This window comes from Neofelis nebulosa, chromosome 7 (genome assembly GCF_028018385.1).
Source record: "Neofelis nebulosa isolate mNeoNeb1 chromosome 7, mNeoNeb1.pri, whole genome shotgun sequence".
Lineage (NCBI taxonomy): Eukaryota > Metazoa > Chordata > Mammalia > Carnivora > Felidae > Neofelis > Neofelis nebulosa.
This window is the reverse complement of record NC_080788.1, coordinates 40,409,815-40,430,667: the sequence shown is the minus strand read 5'-3', so window position 1 is coordinate 40,430,667 and position 20,853 is coordinate 40,409,815. Positions and strand designations below refer to the sequence as shown.

At 51.6% G+C, this 20,853-nt stretch overlaps 1 protein-coding gene across 4 annotated transcripts in view; it reads right to left on the bottom strand.

Moving 5' to 3' along the window:
* The window catches only part of IGDCC4 (immunoglobulin superfamily DCC subclass member 4), a 40,393-nt gene extending 19,833 nt beyond the window's left edge, over positions 1-20,560 (bottom strand). The window contains exons 1-5 of one of the 4 annotated variants that reach the window (XM_058737352.1): positions 20,361-20,560; positions 11,048-11,392; positions 10,242-10,383; positions 2,479-2,615; positions 1,034-1,174 (exon numbers count right to left, since the gene is read on the bottom strand). In XM_058737352.1, the coding sequence (XP_058593335.1) occupies positions 1,034-1,174; positions 2,479-2,615; positions 10,242-10,383; positions 11,048-11,392; positions 20,361-20,430 (835 nt within the window). In that variant the 5' untranslated portion in view covers positions 20,431-20,560. The remainder of the gene's footprint in view (positions 1-1,033; positions 1,175-2,478; positions 2,616-10,241; positions 10,384-11,047; positions 11,393-20,360) is intronic. The other 3 variants (XM_058737351.1, XM_058737348.1, XM_058737350.1) reach the window with 3 other exon arrangements.
* Between the last annotated feature and the right edge of the window lie 293 nt (positions 20,561-20,853).

Sequence of the window (20,853 nt, the reverse complement as noted above, 5' to 3'; positions counted from 1 at the left end):
CAGAGAGAGAGGCAGAAAATCTTAAGCAGGCCTCACACAACATGGGGCTCAATCTCACGACCATGAGATCATGACCTTAACTGAAACTGATTAAGCTACCTAGGCACCCCGATTGCATACTCTTTTGAATGTGAGATACAAACTTATGTAAAGGAGCCAGTGTAGGGTAGTAGACTGCGTCAGGGAAGAAAGGTAAAAAGGGCAGGGTTTAAGACTTATTTCTGCTATCAACTTGAGGTAAGTCACTTCTCGTTGACAATGGAAACAACAATAATCCTTGCTTTTCTTCCATTTAGGACTGTAGGAAGTGGTGTACCAGAAAGAGAACAGGCTCTAAAGTTTGGGTCTTGACTCTCTGAGCCTCAGCTTCCTCATCTGTCCACTGGGAATAATAGTCCTCACCCCTATCCCCTTCAAAGGGCTCTTCCAGGCTCTGGCAGCAAGTGCTCAGCAGACTGCAAGGTGATGTTTGGCCAGCATCCTCATTACCCTGAGAGCAATGCAGTCCTACCTGGCATTTATCACGTGCTGCCCAATACAGGCAAACCTCTTTTCATGGTGTGTGTTTTATCACCCTCACCCAGACTATGATGAGTTCAGACCACAGAGTCCCTGTCTGTCTCATCTGATTTTTTAAATTCACTGTGCCCAGCGTGAAGCCAAGCATACACGGCAGCAGCTTTGCAGACCAGCAGCGGGGGCCTGGTTTCACCTGATTCGATGGCTGCGCGGCACCCTTCTAGCTCTCACACATTCACTTGCAGTACTGTTGAGACCACCCTAAGTAGGGTCTCAATAATGGTTACGTGAGTGGCAGAACCAGAGTGTTTCATAGAGGAAATGCACTTCAAAGACTGATGATCAAGTTTGTCCAGGTTTCCCCCATCCCCATACTCGGCCCTAGAAGAGGAGTTCCCACCACACCAAAGGTAGGTGTCTATAGAGTGGTCACCCTTATAGCTTCCCAACTTGGGGACACATGAGATGCTACCCCCTCCTTTCCCATGACCTTGAGTCCCCTCCCTCCACTTACCCTGTCGGACCCAGGACACGAAAGGGGTGGGGTCAGCTGAGGCCACGCATTCCATCACCACGCTCTGGCCAGAAACCACTGTGGTGTTCTCGGGGGCTGCCACGATGACCACGTCCTGCCCCCTGGTGGACGCCAGGGACCCTGGAGAGAGGGCAGGCCAGCAAGCAGCCTTACTATTAGGTGTCCATACATGCAGTACCTCACCTGATGCTCAGAATCACCTGGTGAAGCAGGTGGGGCAGAGAACAGCCAGGGTTTCATCTGACAGGTGGCAAAAACAGCCACGTAGTTCCGCAGAGCTCTTTCTCTTGGAGCTTGGAGAGGAAAAACCTGGCCTCTGGCACACCACCGCCAGTCTTGCCTGCCAAATCAAACCCTCCCTCCAGGCAGAGGACCATCAGGGTCGTGAGAAGACTTGGAGCCTGGAGGTGGAGTCAACAGTCATAGTTTCTGGTTCCAGCACTGCCATTAAGGCACTGTGTGACCTTAGGCAAGTCCTTTCTTCAAAGGGCTTTGGGTTCCCCTGTGGGAAAGGTAGGAGGTAGGGGTCGATTTTCCTCCAGTTTGGCAGCTCCCTGAGCATGGATTCCCTGCCAAGTTCTCACTGTGACCCTGGCCCCCTGGGTCAGCATGGCGAATACCTGGTTTGTCCAGCAGGTGGAGGCAGAGACCCTGGGCGCAGGGAGTGAACCAGACTTAAACCTACTTACCTGAGCGGGGGATTTGAGATGGGGGGATGGGAAGAGATGTGCAGAAGTGCAGGGTTCAGGGGAGATGTCATGGCAAAGGGAGGCAAGTGAAAGGCCCTTCGGGGAGGCCTGAACTAAGATCTGTTGTGCACCTGCTGGGTGCCAGGCGCTTTCCATTCTTATCTCAGCTATTCTCACAACCTCCCTGAGCTAGACGTTTGATAACAGCCCAGGGTCACATAGATGGCAAGTAGAGAGGCCAGGATTCAAACCAGGTCTTTCCGACCCCAAAGCCTGTGCCTTTCCTACTGTGTTACACTGGGACAGGAACTTTTCGGAGAAATGGAGAGGACAGGAGCACCAGACTGCAGGGAACCAGATTCTCGGTGCCCAGCCAATCCCCTAATGCTCAGAGTCCTCAGGAGACACAGAAAGGAAGGGACCATGGCTTCAGGGCACTGACACACCCTCTTCAGATGCCTCCCTTCCCCACCTCTGTCCCCAGCCCAGGATGTTCCACCCAACCCGAGGGAACACAGAGCCTCTGCAGGAAGAGAGCTGGACTGGGAGTCTGGAGTCTTGGGTTCCAGCTCCAGTTCTATTTCTGACTTGTTGGGTGGTACTCCACACCTGCCCAGTGGGACTGATACACTGTCACTTATTTGAAGGCAGCGCTTGGACCTCACGAGGTGCCTCCCAGCTCTGAGGTGGCTGGTCCAGAAATCCCAGGTTTCCCCATCCAGCCTGCCCCCTTACCTCTGGGGGCCACACTGAGTAGGGCCTCCTGGCTGAAGCGCTGGCGGACTGAGTTGGTGGCCACGCAGCGGTAGGAGCCTGAGTCACTCTCCTGAATGTCCAGGATCTGGAGGACCCCGTTGGGAAGAATGATGAGCCTTGGGAAGGGGGAGAGGGCACCTATGAGGTGGGCAGGAGCTCTGCAGGGAGCTGTCCTAGGTCTACCTCTCTCTCCAGCCTGAACTACTGACAGCATTTTACTTTCAAGCCTCTCTTATAATAAAAAAAAATGCAAATTAAAGCTGTAAGATGCCATTTTCACCTATCAGGTTGGCAAAGATCACTTTGGGTGTTTTCTAACACCCTCTGTGGATGAGGTAATGGAGGGAAGACACTCCTCTGTTGATCACCATGCCAGTGGATACAGCTTCCTTCAAGGGCAAGCTGGTAAGATCTTAAAATCAACCCTGCACATGCCTTTTGACCCAGCAACGCCACTTCAAGGACTCTATCCCACAGATATTCTCATACATGTACACAAAAACATGTTTAATGATATTCACTCCAGCACTGTAACTACAAAGGCAGAAGACTGGAAACGATCCAAGTGTCCATCTGTAGGGTGGGAACTAGCTAAATCGGTTTGAGTACATTCATACGATGGAATGCTAGGCAGCTGTTAAAAAGGAGACAGCTCAGAGTGCCTGGGCGGCTCAGTCGGTTAAGCATCTGACTTTGGCTTGGGTCATGACCTCATAGTTTGTGAGTTCAAGCCCCGTGTCTGGCTCTCTGCTGGAAGCTCCGAGCCTGCTTCAGATCCTCTGTTCCCTTCTCTCTGACTCTCCCCTGCTGGTTTTCTCTCTCTCTCTCTCACAAAAATAAATAAACATTTAAAAAAATACTTAAAAAAAAAAAAAAAGGAGGCTCCTCCATGTGTGATGAAACAGGACAATCTCCAAAGCATGTTTGGTGCAGAACAGTGTGTGGGGATATGCACACTTAATATGCTTGCACTGAAGGCCCCTGGTAATGGTGGTTGTCTCCAGGGAGGGGACCTGGGATTCTGGGAGCTGACAATGCAAGACTGACTTTATATTACACAGCCTTCTATATACAGTGTCAATTTGTTTACTCCCTGCCTATGTTACCTCCTCCCTCCCTGATAAAAATCCATTTTATTCATACAGTGTCATCTGAGCCAAAACAATCTGAAGAGATAGAGGACATCACAACCTCTGTTTTACTGGTGACAAAACTAAGGCTCAGAGGCAGCAGGGTATTCTCCCAGGGTCTCACAGCTGGAGCAGAGTTGAGACTTGAACCCAGGTCTTCTGGTTCCAAATCCCATGTTCTTCCTACCTGCCTGTCTCACCAGCCATTAAATGGTTGAGAATACCCGTGGAAGGGACAAGGTCCCTAGCAAGCCCCAGTCAATGCATACATTACTTACGAGGGGTAATGGATGAAGGGGGTGTTCTCTGCCCTCTTGGTTAGAGGCTGAAAAGCCACTCAGATTAGAAAGGCTCAGAGACCTTGCTTGAGAGATAATGCAATCCGGGCAAGGCAGTGTCCATGGGTCTGGGGGTGTGGTAGGCAGAATGGGCTCTGGCCCAAGTAGCAGGGGAATGCGTCTTCCTGAATCCTCCAACCGTGATCCTTGAAGGGTCAGCTCAAGGTTGAGAGTCCTAGTTTCTCCATAGAGCAAATGGCGCTGGTCCCCGGATGTAGACTGGGCCAAAGTTAGAGAGGGAGTGGGGCAGCAGTGTGGTTGATGAAGGTCCCTTGGCTCACTGGAAAATGGGCTATGAAAAAATCTAAACACAGGAGAGGGGGACTGGCTCAGGGTATTGGGAGAAAACTCTGGCCAAGGCCTAGAGACCTACTATGGCCCAAAGACTTAGAGAAAAAACATAAACCTGCTTTACTCCCTCCCTCATTCCATGGGTAAGCCCACCTCTGCCCCAGTATCTTACCCTCAGCTCCAGCAGCTGCCCATGTCAGTGCTGGGGCCAGCAGGGGAAAAGGGACATGGAGGCAAAGGGTAGTTGGAGGTAAAATCCTGGGCCAGGAAAATTTGATGGGAAAGGACCAGTGGGGAAGGACAAGCAGAACCCATGGGAAACAAGACCTCTATCCCCGTCCAGGTTTCCTCCACTTAATATACTCTGCCTCCAAGATCCTTCCTCTTCCTTCACTCTAGCTAGCTGAACTTGCCTGCAGGGTTTCTGCCAGGCCAGTTCACGTTTCCTAACCCCAAAGTTTCCAAGGCTTTCCACGGAAATTGTGCTTCATGTACCCAAGAGCCAATACCTCCTTGGACAAGTAACATTTCCTTATTTATGTATGGGAACGAAGGAAGAAGGAAGGAAGGAAGGAAGGAAGGAAGGAAGGAAGGAAGGAAGGAAGGAAGGAAGGAAGGAAGGAAGGAAAGAAGGAAGGAGCGGGGAGGGAGGAAGGGAGAGGGAGGAAAACAGAGGGAGGGAGGGAGGAAGGAAGGAAAGAAGGGATATCTTTCCTCACATGTGGTGCTGTCACTGCAGCCAGCAAAAGCTGGATGGAACCACTTTTGTGTTCATCTAAAATCTTTTCTGTTTTGTTAAAATCTTTTTCTGTCCTTGGAAGTATATGCAAGATATTTTGGTTAGTGGGGGAAAAAGTCACAAAACAGTGTTTTTAGGAAGCAGTTCTATTTTTGGAAAACAGATAAATGATATGTTAGGATATGCTCAGAAAAAGTCAAGGATGGTGAAGCTTAACATCATTCAAGGAGATTTTTCTCTGGCAGTGTGATTACTGGAAATTCTTATTTGTTGCGTTTTAAAAAAAAAATTTGGGGTGTGCGCCTGAGTAGCTCAGTCGGTTACACATCTGACTTAGGCTCAGGTCATGATCTCAAGGTTTGTGAGTTCAAGCCCCACGTTGGGCTCTGTGCTGACAGCTCAGAGCCTGGAGCCTGCTCCGGATTCTGTCTCCCTCTCTCTCTGCCCCTTCCCTGCTCACGTTCTGTCTGTCTCTGTCTCTCTCTCTAAAATAAATAAACATTAAAAAAATTAAAAAATGAAAATTTTGAATATTTATTAGTTTGGAAATATAAAACTTTAAAAAATTTCAATTGGGAAAAACATGTGCCCTTGTACACTTTGTTTTAAAACTCCAAGCTCTAACATAGAAGCAGCTGTGACATAGTGGGGAGAACTCGTTCCAGCATATGTGACTCTACCAAGTGATATCATATGTCTGGGCCTCAGCTTTCTCATCTGAAAAATGGGTTAAATAATTCTGTCCTGCCTCCTTCCCAACCCTGACCCTAACGTGTTATCATCTCACATTAAAAATATTATCTATGAATCACAAATTCTAAACACATACTTACAATGATAGAAACTATACCCATATTTTGAAAGACCGGGAGGGAATAATCACAATAGTAACAACTGTCTGTGTTCAGTTGGTGGATGACTTTTTTCCATTAAATTGGTATGTTTTATTATTTCATTTTATTTTTTTAAGTTTATTTATTTATTTTGAGAGACAGAGAGAGAGAGAGAGAGAAAGAGAACAGTGGGGGAGGGGCAGAGAGAGAGGGGGACAGAGGATCCAAAGCAGGCTCCGCGCTGACGGCCAAGTCCGATGTGGCGCTAGAACTCACGAACTGTGAGATCATGACTTGTGCCGAAACCAGACGCTTAACTGCTTGAGCCACCCAGGTGTCCCTTTATGTTTTATTATTTTAAAATCAATTCAAATTTCAAATAAAAATAGCTACTTACAGAATGAAAAGCAATCTCTCTCCAAAAGGAAAGGATCATTCTCTTTCCAAGCCTGAGCTTAAGCCTGCTGCCCCACCTCCGAAAGGCTACTTGGAACCAGGGATTTAAAAATACAGTAGAGGGACACCTGGGTGGCTTAGTCGGTAGAGCATGGGACTCTTGATCTCCGGGTCATGAGTTGGAGCCCCACGTTGGGTGTAGAGATTACTTAACAACAACAAAAAGAACATAGTAGAAATGACATAGCTGCTCTGAATTTCATAAGGGCCAAGGAGCCCCGACCCTGAGCCCTTCAGAGATCCACCTAGAGAAAAGGGACACTGGCCAAGGGTCACTTGAGGTTGAGAGACACCCTGGGCACTGGGAGATGGGTAGGGCAGGAGACTGGACTAGGGATCCTAAGGTATTGAGGTCCATTAATGTCATGTTTTATTTATTTATTTATTTGTGTATTTAAATGTTTATTTTTGAGAGAGAGACAGAGTGTGAGCAGAGGAGGGGCACACACACACACACACACACACACACACACACACACACACAGAATCTGAAGCAGGCTCCAGGCTCTGAGCTCTCAGCACAGAGCCCGACACGGGGCTTGAACTTGTGAACTTCAAGATCATGACCTGAGCTGAAATCGGATGCTTAACCAGGCGGCGCCACGTTTTTCAAGTGTGAGTGGTGATAACAAAATTATTTCATGTGGCTCCAGACACAGACACACATTTTTTATTCCAATGGTTATGTATTTATTTTTATGGCTACCTTCTATTTATGTTAAGTGTTGCTGGTTTTCCTTTTTACTGCGGGGAAATAATGCTCCTTTTCAATTCGTGTTAAAGTTACAAAAGAGGGTTGGTTTAAAGACATGTATTGAGTACGCGATTGAATAAATGGTTTAGGGATGGCCAAAATTATAAGGGGGGTCTGTGAAAGCCTGGGATTTGGGAAACATTGCTCTCATTGATTACTGGTTCCCGTGGAAGGAAAAAGATCCCCTATTGTTAGAAATTAGTATAAGTACCAGGGAATTGCCTCAGGGTCTAGTCTTCACCATCAGTTCCAAACATATGTACATATACCTTGACAGAGTGTGTTGATTAACTGCACACGCGCACACCCTACACCGAGGCATACGGGCTCCTTCACACCCTGGGCTGAGTTTATGAATAGCATATTTGTACATGTGCTATATCTGGGCATGTGTAAAAATACATACCTTGGGCACAATCAAGTTGCTGTTTTAGACATTTCTTTATTCCCCCTACACAATGTGCTGGGACATGTGAGCCTGGCTTATTTATAGATGAGGATCACTTTTCAGAGAACTTGGGGGCAAACACTCCCAGGGCCCAGGAACTGGCAGCTCCATACTCCTAGAAGAGGCCTGCGGCTTCATAGGATGATGCCCGGACTAGATGCTGGGAGGCAAGGGAGCCCTACTATTTGCTGAGAAACTTTGGGAAAGTAACTTCTCTGCTCGGAGCCACAGTTGGACCACCTGACCTTTAAGCCCATCTGTAGCATGAACTTCTTCAGACCCCGCAGCCTCCCCACCCCAACCACCAAATCACAGGCAGCTTGTGTGTCATTCATGCCAAGTCTCTAGCATCCCACACTCTGTGTACTAGCTGTGTGACCTGGGCCAAGTTACTTCTTCTTTCTTTAAAATGTTTATTTATTTTTGAGAGAGAGAGCAAAAGCAGAGGAGGGTAAGAGAGAGTGAGGGAGACACAGAATCCAAAGCAGGCTCCAGGCTCCGAGCTGTCAGCACAGAGCCTGACGCGGGGCTCAAACTCACGAGCCACGAGATCATGACCTGAGCCAAAGTTGGACGCTTAACTGACTGAGCCACCCAGGTGCCCCTGGGCTAAGTTACTTCTGTCTCTGATCCTTAGGTCTCTTGTTTAACGATCCAAATAATACTATCTGCCGTAGCCATATGTATAGACCTGGGAGGATGTTCGTGATGTGTTAAATTTTAAAAAAGTAAAAGTTGCGCTATAATTCTATTTTTGTTTTGGAAAAAAAGGTGATTGAGCAAAAAATCCCAGTATGGGGGAGCCTGGCTGGGTCAGTAGGTAGAGCATGCAACTCTTGATCTTGGGGTTGTGAGTTTGAACCCCACGTTGGGTATAGAGTTTACTTAAAACAAACAAAAAACCCCAGTATGTACAGTATAATCCACATTTTAAAAGAGGGTATTTCTAAACATATAGGGGAAAATTCCAGAGGACAGACATCAAAACTAACAGAGGCTTTCTATGGATGATAAGGGTTTCTTCTTTTTTGCTTACATGAACATGAAAAACGCATCTTCTAGGAATATAAACTAAAAGTAAGTAGAGGAAAATATGGAAAATAAGAAACATCTACCTTGAAGGATGATGGGAAGAATTAAGTGAGAAAACACAGCCCTCATTAAATGGGGACCTGTTGTGCCTTTTGACAGGGGGATACTTCTCTGCTCTCTCCTACTCTCTGGTGGCTGTCAAGAGTAGGCCCTCACTTGGTTCTTGCCCAGCAACTCTCAGGAAGCACCGACCAACAGCGGCAAGGGGCCCACATTTTGGAAGCCACAGAAGTTAAAACGTCAGCCCTAGAAAGGCCAGGTCAGCATTTCCAAGGTCACTCCCTAGAATGCTCATTCATGGGATGTTAACAGGGTTGCTGCAAGAGGGGCTGTGGGCAGATGAGACTATGAAGTGCTTGGTTCAACAAGTTTAACGGATTTTCCATACAGGACTTGTCAGAGCCTTGCCAGCTTCAAGAAGGGGATTTGTAGGGGCGCCTGGGTGGCGCAGTCGGTTAAGCGTCCGACTTCAGCCGGGTCACGATCTCGCGGTCCGTGAGTTCGAGCCCCGCGTCAGGCTCTGGGCTGATGGCTCGGAGCCTGGAGCCTGTTTCCGATTCTGTGTCTCCCTCTCTCTCTGCCCCTCCCCCGTTCATGCTCTGTCTCTCTCTGTCCCAAAAATAAATAAAAAATGTTGAAAAAAAAAATTAAAAAAAAAAAAAAAAAAAAAAAAAAGAAGGGGATTTGTAGGTAGTTTTCCCAGCCTTATTTGACCACGGAGTACTTTTTTTTGAGAAGCACCTTTAGTGACTATTGTTTTACAAAGAACGATGATCTAATCTAACTCTTTCATTTATTTATTTTTTTAGTTTCATGGGTGGGGAGAATGAAGCTGAGTGTGAAGGGCCTCTGTGAGGAGGATCAGGCTAAGCAACAACCTGAATCAGCAGCTTGACCTCCTGCCCTTCTTCCTCCCTCACTTCTGTTGCAGGAATATGCCCTGTGGCCCTTCTACCAAATGGAAGTTTCTCCTATACCTGTACCCCTTACCTAGATGTGAACAAAAGTCAGAGCAGCTGGGACAACTCAACACTCAAGATAGATTAGTCCCAGGGCAGAGAGACCTGGAAACCAGTGTTTCTGAGGCCAAGGAGCCCCACCTCCACCAGGAGAGAAGGAGAAAGTGAGCTGGTAACTACAGCTAGAGAGATGTAGGCAGAGGACCGTAGGGTGACTGGGAAAGGCCTTGGAGCTGCATTTCCAAAGATGTAAGAATCCATGGGGTGACAACCGTGTCATGAGACCAACTCAGAGTCCACAGAAGCAAATGAGCCTCATGCTCTCTGCTCATGCTGCATGTACATCTGGGCCTAGCCGGGAGGCCACAGTAGGGATCAAGTCCTAGGACCAGCCTCTGCTCCTCTGTGGCCCTCAATCCCCTCTTCAGTAAGGCAAGTGCTTGGGCTAGATATGCTCTGAAGGGCTCTATCACTATGCCATACCCAAGCTCCATAGCTTAGTGGGTGGCATTCTTTGCAAGGAGTAAAAACTCTGCCCAACTTCTCTCGGGGACCGAATGTGAGCTGAGAGTCAGGCAGTGGTTGGCCCCTAAACCAGTTTAGGCAAATGGAGCCACTGTGGCTGCAAGAATCCCAGTTCCTGAGCACATCCCAGAGCCCTCTCTGGCCTACCCACCGCCCACTCCCCTATAGGACACTCACCGAGGCTCCTCGGGCACCGGCACTTGGTCCTTCTCCCAAGTAATGACAGGTGCTGGCAGCCCTTCAATGTGGCATTCAAACCGAGCAGTCCCGTTCTCCTCCACCACCTGAGACTCCGGGTGCAGAGAGAAGCCTGCGAGTGCTGGGGGTGAGGACAGAGACGCGTGGGCAGAGACGGGAGAGGAGCCCAGAAAAGACAGGGGGCACAGAAAGTGAAACACACACAGGCACGCACATGCACACACAGAGACAGAGAAGTACAAGGTGACAGAAACACAAGCAGAGCAAATGCCAGCCAACAGAGACACAGTTGAAGAGGCAGCCGGGGGGGGGGTAAGAAGTGGAGACTACTGGTCAGATGCCATGTCAGAATGAAGCGCAAAGCACTGCCCCCCAACCCCTAACATCACCATCATGGCCAGACTGCAGTAAGATGCACATTTCTTCTGGCCTAAAATTTCTTCACGGTGATCTTGTGTCTCTTGAGAACCGCCCCCCACCCGGGCTGGATGATGGGGCTTGTCCAGGTACTCCACCTGCTCCAGTGCCCCCCACTCTTACAAGCTTTTCTGAAGGGCTTCTTGGAGGAGAGCACAACTCTAGACTCTCAAACTCAAAGGGAAAGAAAAGGAGGAGGAAGGAAAGGTGGGGGGGAAGGCAGCCACACCAGGAAAGGACCTACTGAGCAGAGGGAAAGTGGAGTGAGCTCAAGAGATAGGCCTTTGTGCAAGGAGCTAATGGGGACCACACTGCCCGCACCCCAGGCCTCCCGGGTCTCAGTTCAGCCCCCGGTTGCAGGCACTTACTGGCGAGCTTGACCACTGCGGCCTGGCTGGCCACCGCTCCAAGGGGACCATGGGCCAGGCAGGAATAGTTGCCCTCAATGAGCTCTGAGTTCCCAGGGCTCGCCTCGTCACTGCTATCAGGTGCTAGCGGCTGAGACAGCCATAAGGAGCCATTTGGTAGCAGGCGCAGGTGGTCGTGCTCAGGCAGAGAGCCTCCATCCTTGCTCCACGTGATGCTGGTGGGGGGTCCGGAAGCCCCCAGACCGCAGTCCAGCACTGCAGCTTGCTCTGGGCCCAGGATCACTTGCAGTGGCCCTGCCCCACAACTCAGCTCCACTGTTGTCTCCGGGGGCCACGGCAGTTCACCTGCACAGAGAGGGCAAGGACCAGGGCTGTTAGTGTGGGTCCTCCCGCATTCCACAGCCTCCAGATCCTCGGTCACCTGCCCAGGGGCTGGGGCAGCTCGTGGAAGAAGAGGTCCCATAGAGAGATCTGCATCCAGATCCTTGGCTCCGCCCCATCACCTGTGATCTTGGGCAGTCTGCCACCCTTCTCCGCGCCCACCTTCCCTGGCTGCTCAATTTCTTCATCAGCCAAAAAACACAGTTCACAGCAACGTTCTTCATAATAGGTGAAAAGGAGAAACAACCCAAATGCCCAGCACCTGATGAATGGCTAAATATATTCCTCAGCCATCAAAAGAAATGAAAATACCGCTATCTGCTACCTGGATGAACTTTAAAAACTTTCTGCTAAGTGAAAGAAGCCAGTCGCAAAAATGCTACATATTATACAATCTCATTTCTAGGAAATGTCCAGAATGGGCAAATCCACAAAGACAGAAAGTAGATGAATGGCTGCCGGGGGCCAAGGAGAGGGAAGAATGAGGAACCATGGCAAAAGGATATGATGTTTCTTTTTTTGGGTGATGAGAATGTTCTGGTATTAGCCAGTGGTGATGGTCGTGCAAACCTGTGAACATCAGAAAGACCACTGACTTGTACACTCTAGACGGTGAAATCTGTGCTATGTGGATTTTATCTCAATAAAAAAAGTACACAGTAACCCCTTCCTCATAGGGCTGTTGGGAGCATTAAGTGGGACAAGGTGTGGAAAAGGAACACAGTGCCTGGCCTGGCACAGAACTGGCCCTCGGAAATGTCACTCCTCCCTGGAACCTTACAGATCATCTTGACCACTATCACCCAACCCACTTCTGTCCCAGTGACAGGAGAGGCTAAGCACTCCTCCCTACAGCTCAGTTCCCCTTGGTCATGCAGCAAGCCAGAGCCCATCCCCAGGAGCCCCAGAAGACCCTGTAGCTCCAACACGGCCCCTGCCACAAAGGGAGGACTAGGGGGGAATTGGGGGAGGGGAATGTCATCCCAGGTCAAGGCAAAAATACACAAAGGCCAATGTTTATCATCTTAACTACCATTTCAACAAGGCCCAGTAATAGTTATTCATAGAGAAATGCTTGGTTTTCCCAGTTGTGTTGACCAGAAGGTCGACCTGCTACCTCCCCATCCCATACAAGCTCAATAACCCAAGGTCCCTTCTTATCCTCAGGCCTGACACTATGCTTACAGGCACAACGGCACATCTGAGAATGGACCGAGGACAAAGATGAGTACAATGGCACATACTTAGTACAGAGCAGGTCTGGGCTGATAGCCACATGAGGGCATGCAGAAAGCCAAATGGCTTGGGAATCAGGCAACCCTCAAGTTCTAGACCTGGGTCTGTCACAGTCTAGCTGTGTGGCCTCGGGCCAATCACTTCTTCTGGACTTTACTCAAACGTAGCTAGCAGGTGATGTCTGAGATTCTAAGACTTTAGGATTATTCAGTGAAGAGTCATACGTGGATAAACCTATTCCCAAACATATAGAACACCATTTGGGCACACATACAGACCGTAGACACAACCTTCCACACCTGAACATATGTGCCCCAGTTTCTGCCATACTTGTCATAACCTGGACATATAGATGTCCATACTTAGAACCCCTGTCTGTCTCCAGGCTCTCTTCCCATCACTCCTAGAGCAAAATAAGACTGAGGGGCAAAGACAAGTCCCAACTGGCTGAGTAAGGAAGCCAGGGCAGAAGCCAGGGCTCTGACACCAATGGGGCCTGAACAGGGCCTCTGCCTTTTTCTTTTTTTTTTTTAATTTTTTAAATGTTAACTCATTTTTTGAGAGCAAGAGAGACAGACAGAGCATGAGTGGGGGAGGGGCAGAGAGAGAGGGAGACGCCCGCCCCGGGTCTCTGCCTTTCTTAATTCATCAGAAAGGCTCTGCTGGCACCTCCAATCGCACAACCAGCCTCAGCATCACTAGTGAGTGCAGGGACAGGCAGCCCTCGTCCTCACCTGGTTTCCATCCAGACTGGAGAAACCAGACTGGCCTTGACATCACTTTGGGTTATTTGCTATGGTGGAAAGAGCATTTGACCTTGGGGCCAAAGATGTAGTTTTCAGTCTTGCTGCTCTGCCTACCAGCTGTGTGACAAGCCCCTTAACCTCTCTGGGCCTTAGTTTCCAGATCTGTAAAATGAAGCCCATATGACCAAGCCTGTGAGGAGTAAACAAGATGATGGGTGTCGGCGCATCAATCAAGGAAGGGGAGCTCATTCTTTACAGGCTCTTTATAAACTGTACAAATGTTTGCGTGTTTTTTTTTTTTTTTTTTTTAATGAAAGATGTTACTTTAAAAAAAAAAAACTGCACAAATGTTAATTACAGTTCTTAACAGCCAGTCCCTTCTACCTCTAAAGCCCTAGATTCTATGATTCAAACATAGGGTAGGGGGAAGACAAGCCCGGGCTCTCAGCCCAGTGGCTTCCAATTGCCGGGTTCCAGCCGCTGAGCAGTCAGTTTGAGTTTCAAGGGAGAAAAGCCCCACATGACACGAATCCCTGAGCCCTGCGGCAGCCTCCCCGCCCCCCAAAGCACGTCCGGGGCCTGGAAAATCCCCTGCCGCGCTGAACAAACAATGTGAACAGTTGGGGCCTGAGCAGCTGCTGGGTATGTCAGCAGCCTGGGCTCTGGCGGGCAGGACGGCAGCCAGAGAGGCCGGTGGCTGGCTGGGGAGCCCAGAGGAGGCTCCGATTCCCTTCCTGAATATTCATGGATCAGCAGATGTCTGGCTTCGCCACCTCTGAGGAGCCAAGCACCCAGCAAGGTAGAACAGGGAAACCAACAGGGATGTAGATGAGGAGGGAACCAGCCCACCCTGGCCCAGGTTGGTGGAAATGTCTTTGAAGCTTGAGATGCCTCATTTTATAAGTGGGGAAGCTGAGGCCCAGAAAGGTGGAGGGGATGGGGTGTCTCATCTCTCCGGAAGACAGTAGGGGAAATGTCCTTTGACCTTTGGGGGCTGAACCCAGCACTGAAGAGACAGTTGCCTTTGAATATGAGGGTTCTCTCTGCCTCAGTGCCCAACCCAATTTCTGTGCCCAGGACATGCATCCCCAGGGGTTCAGCTCAGGCGCCAGCCATCCATGAAGCTGGCCCTGCCTCCTCGGACAGAAGCTTTTTATGTTTTATATCACATAGCCGCTTGCGGGTCCCTTACCCATCCTTCCTCTTGCCTAGACGGACACCAGGGTGTTGGGTGGGGAGGGGGGGTGGGGACAAGCCTTGGTCTGGAGTCAAGGTCCTGGGTCATTTGTTACATGACCTTGGGCCCACTTTTACTTTTTACTTTTTTACTTTTACTTTTACTCCTTCCAGCCTCAGTTTCCCCAGCCTGAAAAGGAAGAGTCTCCACTTTTCTCATGTTCACCAAAATTCTGCCAGAAGCAGAGGACAGCACGCTCAGGAGGCTTGCTGACTGCCCCCAAATGTTTTGATTTTTAAACCTGTGGCGAATTTTGCATTGTGCTCCATTACATAGCAATGCTTCTTTTCACATAAACTTGGTCCCTACACCACCAAATCGCTTCATAAAAGCGACTCTCTGAGGAGTGGACCTTGTTTGTCCGGTGGCTTCTTGGCCACCCCTTTCCTGCCACCCCCAGCCACTGTCATGGCTGACCCCCAAAGCCCTTCCCATGAGTCTTTCTCAGCTATCCCTCTCAGGACTGGGGCAGACACAGTGGACGCTTGCTGCCCACCAGCTTTGTGCCTCGATGGGGGCTCCTCTGCCACAATTCCTTCTCCTCAGCTTCCTTGGTGAGACCCTACCAGAGACACGGAGCTCCTATGCTTGGGAACCCTGAGGTCATCTCTCGATCTCCTTCTTCTAACAGGTTATTTTACCCACTTGCAGGATAAATTAGATTTTGTGAGGCCAATTAGAACCCAGACAGACAGGAGATTCGCTTCCGAGTCTCAGAGCCAGCTCGATGCTGTTTTGTGCGGTTAGTGGGGGCCAGGTGTGAGCCAGGGTTCCATTTCCCCGTGAACTCTCAGGAAAGGGGCCAGAGGGTGGGGGAGGGAAACCAAGCCTAGATGTCTCCTCCATGAAGCCAAGAACTTGCCACAAACATCAATGCCGTGTCACTTTTGAATTTCGGGGCCCAACAGATTTACATCTTGTGTTCAGTGTGGGGCCGGTTCTCCATGATGCTGTTATGTCTTTTCCTAGGAGACCCAAGTCAGTGTCTTCCAGAAACTTTCTTCCCCACCCCCCACCCCCCAACCTTGGTGGCTTCCCTTACAAACACACTAAACCCCTCCCATCAACAGCTGAAAGGAGAGCTTGGGACAGTGGCCTGGGACACAAGGATGGGCACACAGTTCCCTTCATCTGTGATCCTGAGAGGCCCAGCCTCAGTGGACCTGACAGTAAAGCCACAGTCAGCTCCTGCCTCCCTCCCATTCCCTGTGACCCTCTATCCCCATCAAACTGCTTTCAGCTCTCTGAAAGCACACTGCTATTCCATATGTTGTTCCTGCTGCTCCCTCTCCTTACGATAGCCATGCTATCCCTGGTTCTGATGTTGTTGCCTCTTTTCTGCCCCATAGGATCCTGAGCACCTTGGTCATTGCAGTTATCACTCTAGAGTTTTTACTTTCTTTCTCCCCAACGAGGCAACAAGCTCAGAATCATGTCCTCGGCAGCTTTCTAGATCCCTGGTACCTGAAACAGTGCCTGGTACATACTAGGTGCTCAATAAATATTCCTTGAACAGACAAGGGGACATGTGGAGACACAGCCCCATCATGCTTTTCTAAGCTTCACTTTCCTTATCTGTAAAAATTATAGGAACTCCTTTAAAGTCTGGACATGACGTGAATAATGTATGTGGAAAACTGCCTATGTGGCATCTAGTAGACACTTAACAAAATGCTTAGAAAGCACAGAGACAGAAAAGCAAACTCACACTGAAAGAAACTCTGTACTTAAACATTACAATCACTGGGGAGCTCACTACCTTACCAGTTCTCCTGCTGTATGGTTCATATGATTAAAAATATTTCTCCTGTGCCCGCCTTTCTCTCCCTGTATGCTCTGATCACTTGCTGGAACTCTCTCCTCCAGACTATGTGACAAGCTAGTAAGTCTCTTATGGGAACCATCCAGAAGTCTTGGCTCTGCACCAGCTTACATACTCAGGTCTGCACCTGAAAGAGAGCTTACTGAGCCTCTGCTTCCCTGACCTCAATGACTCCAAAGCGTCTCAAATCCAGAGGATGCCTCAGCGTCAGCCTCAGCAGTGAGGTAGCCAACAGCCCAGCTCGATTCTATTTCTCTGCATGTCAGGGCCAGAACATTAGCTCTTTGATTTTCCTCCCAACCCCAGCTCCCATCACCCTCCTCCAACCAGGCTAGGGCTGGCGTCCTCCCCCATCCGAGCTGCTCTTACTCCTCCCCTCTCCGCACACTCCAGGGGGCTGGGAGCCCCAAAGCCCACCTGGCAATGACATCTGTTCTGCATCTGGAATTCTGTGTCAAGTCTGGTTGCTGTACCTCAGAAACAGTGGAGGCCAAACAGGAGGCAGCGGGTAGGGATGAATGGAGAAGGGTGAATTCCAGAGCCCAGACTCAGACACACCAACTGAGGGAGGTCAAGCCCAAAGTGGGTAACTTCTCATGTGAGGGGGACGGGGTGCAGAGAAACTGAACTTGGGTATGTGTGTACCAAACCCAGGGAAAATGTGGCTCCAAGAGCCAGGAGACTAGTTCCAGCCCCAGCTCAGTCCCTATCCATGCAGCTTTGGGAAGTCACTCAGCTTTCTCGTCTGGAAAATGGGTTCGTGCTAAAATTACTTCTAAATTCCCTTCAGTGCTGCCATTTACTCTACTTGTGAGATAGCTTAACATGAAAGAGGTACCTTTAGAAGAAAAGAAAGGAACTGCTATTTTACACATAATGTATGATGAATTGGGCCCTGAAAGTTCATAAAGGACCGATGAAGGTATGGAGAAATTCTGGAGAAAACTCACTATTAAGAGGAACTTGTTTGACCTCGTTCCTAACCTCGATATGGGGTCAGAGAGGGCCACCCCAATGGAAGGGAGGTGGACCTCGGTGTCTCCGGGCTGAAAAAGAGATGGGGCAGAGAAAGCAGCTCTCAGGTTCCTGGAGCCTTCTTATTACTGACCTGTGGCATCCCCACTCCCCAAATTTTGATTGGGTGGAAGGGAGAGCCCCACTTCTTGCATTCACCATTCTCCCACCACCCCCAGACAGAAGCCCCATTCCTATAAGTCTCCCCAGTTCCAATCCTTGACTGGAGCCGTGTTGGGGGACACCAGCCCCTTCGCTCTGCCATGTTGAGGTTGCTGAAGCATCTATTATTTTTTTACTTCCCTCTCCCTCACCCCCTGCAAACTCAATCTATCTTCAGATCCTACTAATTCTCCTTTCTAAATATCTCTAGAAGCCTGGCCACACCAACTGCCACTACGCCGGTTGCCTCCATCCTCTCTTCTAGATTACTACAACAGCCTCCCAAGAAGCTGGAGCTTCCTGCTTCCAGTCCCGCCCAACCGACCGATTCTCCACACTGGCTGCAGGAGCTGATGCATAGCTGGTTTTAAAACTTGCCAAGGGCTCAGGCAGGCTCTCAGGCCAGAAACCTTGGTGGGACTTACAAAGTCCTTCAGGAGCTGGGCCCAGCCCCCATCTTCAGCCTTTTCTCTTGACATTTGTGGTACCAGCCCCGCTCCCCCCCCCATCCCACTCCATCCTGCCCCATTCTCATCCCTGTGCTCTCCTCTCCTGCCAGGCTTAGCTTCATTCAGTGTTCTAAATGAAGTCACTCTGAGCACTTACATGGGCAGTTCACTCTGGAAAACTTTGCCCATCATCACTCTCCTTTTACAGGGCTAACTGACCCTCTGCATGGAGCTCTATTATTCATCACTTCCTGGAGGAAGCTTTTCCTGACCTTTCCAGACTACCCGTCATGTCAGTCTCCCTCCACCAGACAGCAAGCTCTGCACCAGGGACCAGGTCTGCCTCCTTTATTTCCTATATTCTAGGCACCAAGCACATGCTAGTCAAAAAGGGTGCTCAGTAAATATTTGTTGAATGAATGAATGAATGAATGACCTCGGTCCAGATCAGGGTGGCTAGTCAGAATCCTACAGGAGTGTCCCTAGGCCTGTTAAGCTTTGCGCACTCAAAGGGTTTGGGACTGAGGGCCAGTAGCCTCGTTGTTTTGGCCATGCATACTGCTGCCAAGGGAGCCCCAGCTCGGGCCCTGCCCCAGCCTTGTGCACTCAAGAGCAGGGAGAGGCCAGGTCTCCCAGGCAAACTGAACCCCTCGCAGGAGGCCCCACAGATATACCGTAACGATTGAGCGCAGCTCCCAGCCCTCATCCCGCTTTGCTGGGTGACCCAGAGCCGGTTCCTGGAGCTCTTGGAAGAGCGTAAGAGAGTCGGCACAACTATTCCTTAATCCCCTGGGCTCCCGGAGGACGGAGGCCTCTCCCGCACTTCCCCGCCCCCTTCACCTGACAATCCCGGGTTCCGAGCCAGGGCTGGAGAGGGGCGTGTCTTTGTGGGGAGAGAAGGGGTCCGAGCCTTTCCGAGCACTTTCCCACCCGCTGTTTGGGTTTCCTGGAGATGGGCCTGGGGCCGGCCAGACCAAGGTTCCTCCGCGGTCCCTGCCTCCCTCCGCCGTCCCAGCCTCCCTCCCACGTGGCCTGGCTGAGTCTCTCTGGAAAGCCGAAGCAGCTGGAGAGAAATCCCCCTCCCCACCCCCACCTCTAAGTCCCTCCCCGACTCGCCCCGGACACATCCTCAGCTCCCCCCTCGCCAGGGAAGGCAAGAACTAGGCGAACAAAGCGGGCAGCCCATCCCCCTCCCCAGCTCTGCCACCTACCTTCCCCCTGGGCCGTCCCCCAAACGCACACAACACGGAAAGCAAGAGGACTAGGGTGGAAGAAGGAGCCCTAGGCACAGAGCACTGGGATTCCGTCACCCCAGCCCCAGCCCTTTCTCCAGTGTGGACAACTCTGACCCTTACCCCACCCCCACCCCGCACAGAAGTGGGGGGGGTCGGGGGGAGCTGGAGGAGGCCTTGTTGACCTGGTCAACGCTTCCCTGACCTGCCCCTGGTGGGTGGGGCAGGAGTGACACGCGTCCCATCACGAGAGCGAGTGTTGGACAAGTCCACGAAAGCAACTGGTTTCCTGCCCCCTCCCCCCGTCCACTCCGAGCCACGGGTTGGGGGAGCAAAGCTAACTGTCCCCCCCACACACACACCGCCCCAACCAGCCCCAGGGACCACACCCACTGGGCAAAGTTGAGTGTTTTATCACCTCTGTCCTCGCTCAGTCCGGAATCGCCTGCCCTGTGTCCCCCACCACGGGCAAGGACACTCCCCAAAAGCCAAGGCCAAATATTAGCTCAGCCCCGTAAACACAATTACACACAATCTGGACACAAATGGAGGTGCAGATACACACCCCCCAACACCCCTCTTTCACACACTCTCAACCCACGACACGCGCGGGCAAGGAGAGCCCGCCCGGCGCAAGCCACCAACGCCGCAGCCGCGGCCCCGCGATGCCACGCCGCGACTGTGACACGCACTGCGGACACGTACGCCCGCAGAAGCCCCCCGTCCCCACCCTCTGAACGCGCGCGCGCACACCCTCACACTCACACATTCACACTCACACACTCCAGACTCCGCAAAGCAAGGACACACACCCCCTGCGGCCAAGTCCGTGCCGCAGACGCCCCCCCGGCCGCAGCCCGCAGCCCCCCAAGCACAGGCATCACGGGCACCGGGACGGGCCGCCCGCGCCCTGCGGCCCCGCACTCGCTCGGGACCCGGGACGCACGCCAGCCCCACGGCCAGGCGCAGCCCGGGGCGCGGGCGCACCGACACGCCGCAGCCGCTCCCGCCACTGCCGCGGCGCCCGCCCTTACCGCGCGCGGCCAGCAGGCAGAAGGTCAGCGCGACGAGCCCGCCGCCGCGGCCAGCGTCCCCCCGCGCCATGGGGCCCGGCTCGGGCCGCCGCCGCCGCCGCCACCGCCTCCCCGCGCCTCGGCCGCCGCCGCCGGGGGAGGGCGCGCCGGGCGTCAGTGGCCCGGGGAGGCGCGGCGCCGCGGGCGGGGGCGCGGCCTCGGGGGCCCGGGCCCGAGCGGGGGCCGGCGCGGGGGCCCGGGCTGCCGCCGCCTCGCCCGCCCCTCCATCGCCATCTTGGGCGAACAGCCGGGGCGGGGGCGCCCGGCGAGTGCGGCCGCAGGGCCCGCCGGGGACCCCGGCCCCGCGCTCCGTGACCCTGCTCCGCGCGGGGCTCTGCTCTGCCGGGGTCTCTGGGTCGCCTTGGGCCCCAGTTGGGCCGCTTGTTTCTGGGTCTGTTTGTCTCTTGGTCTCCCTGTCTCTGAGTCTCTTTCTGCCTCGGTGTCTCCGTTTCTT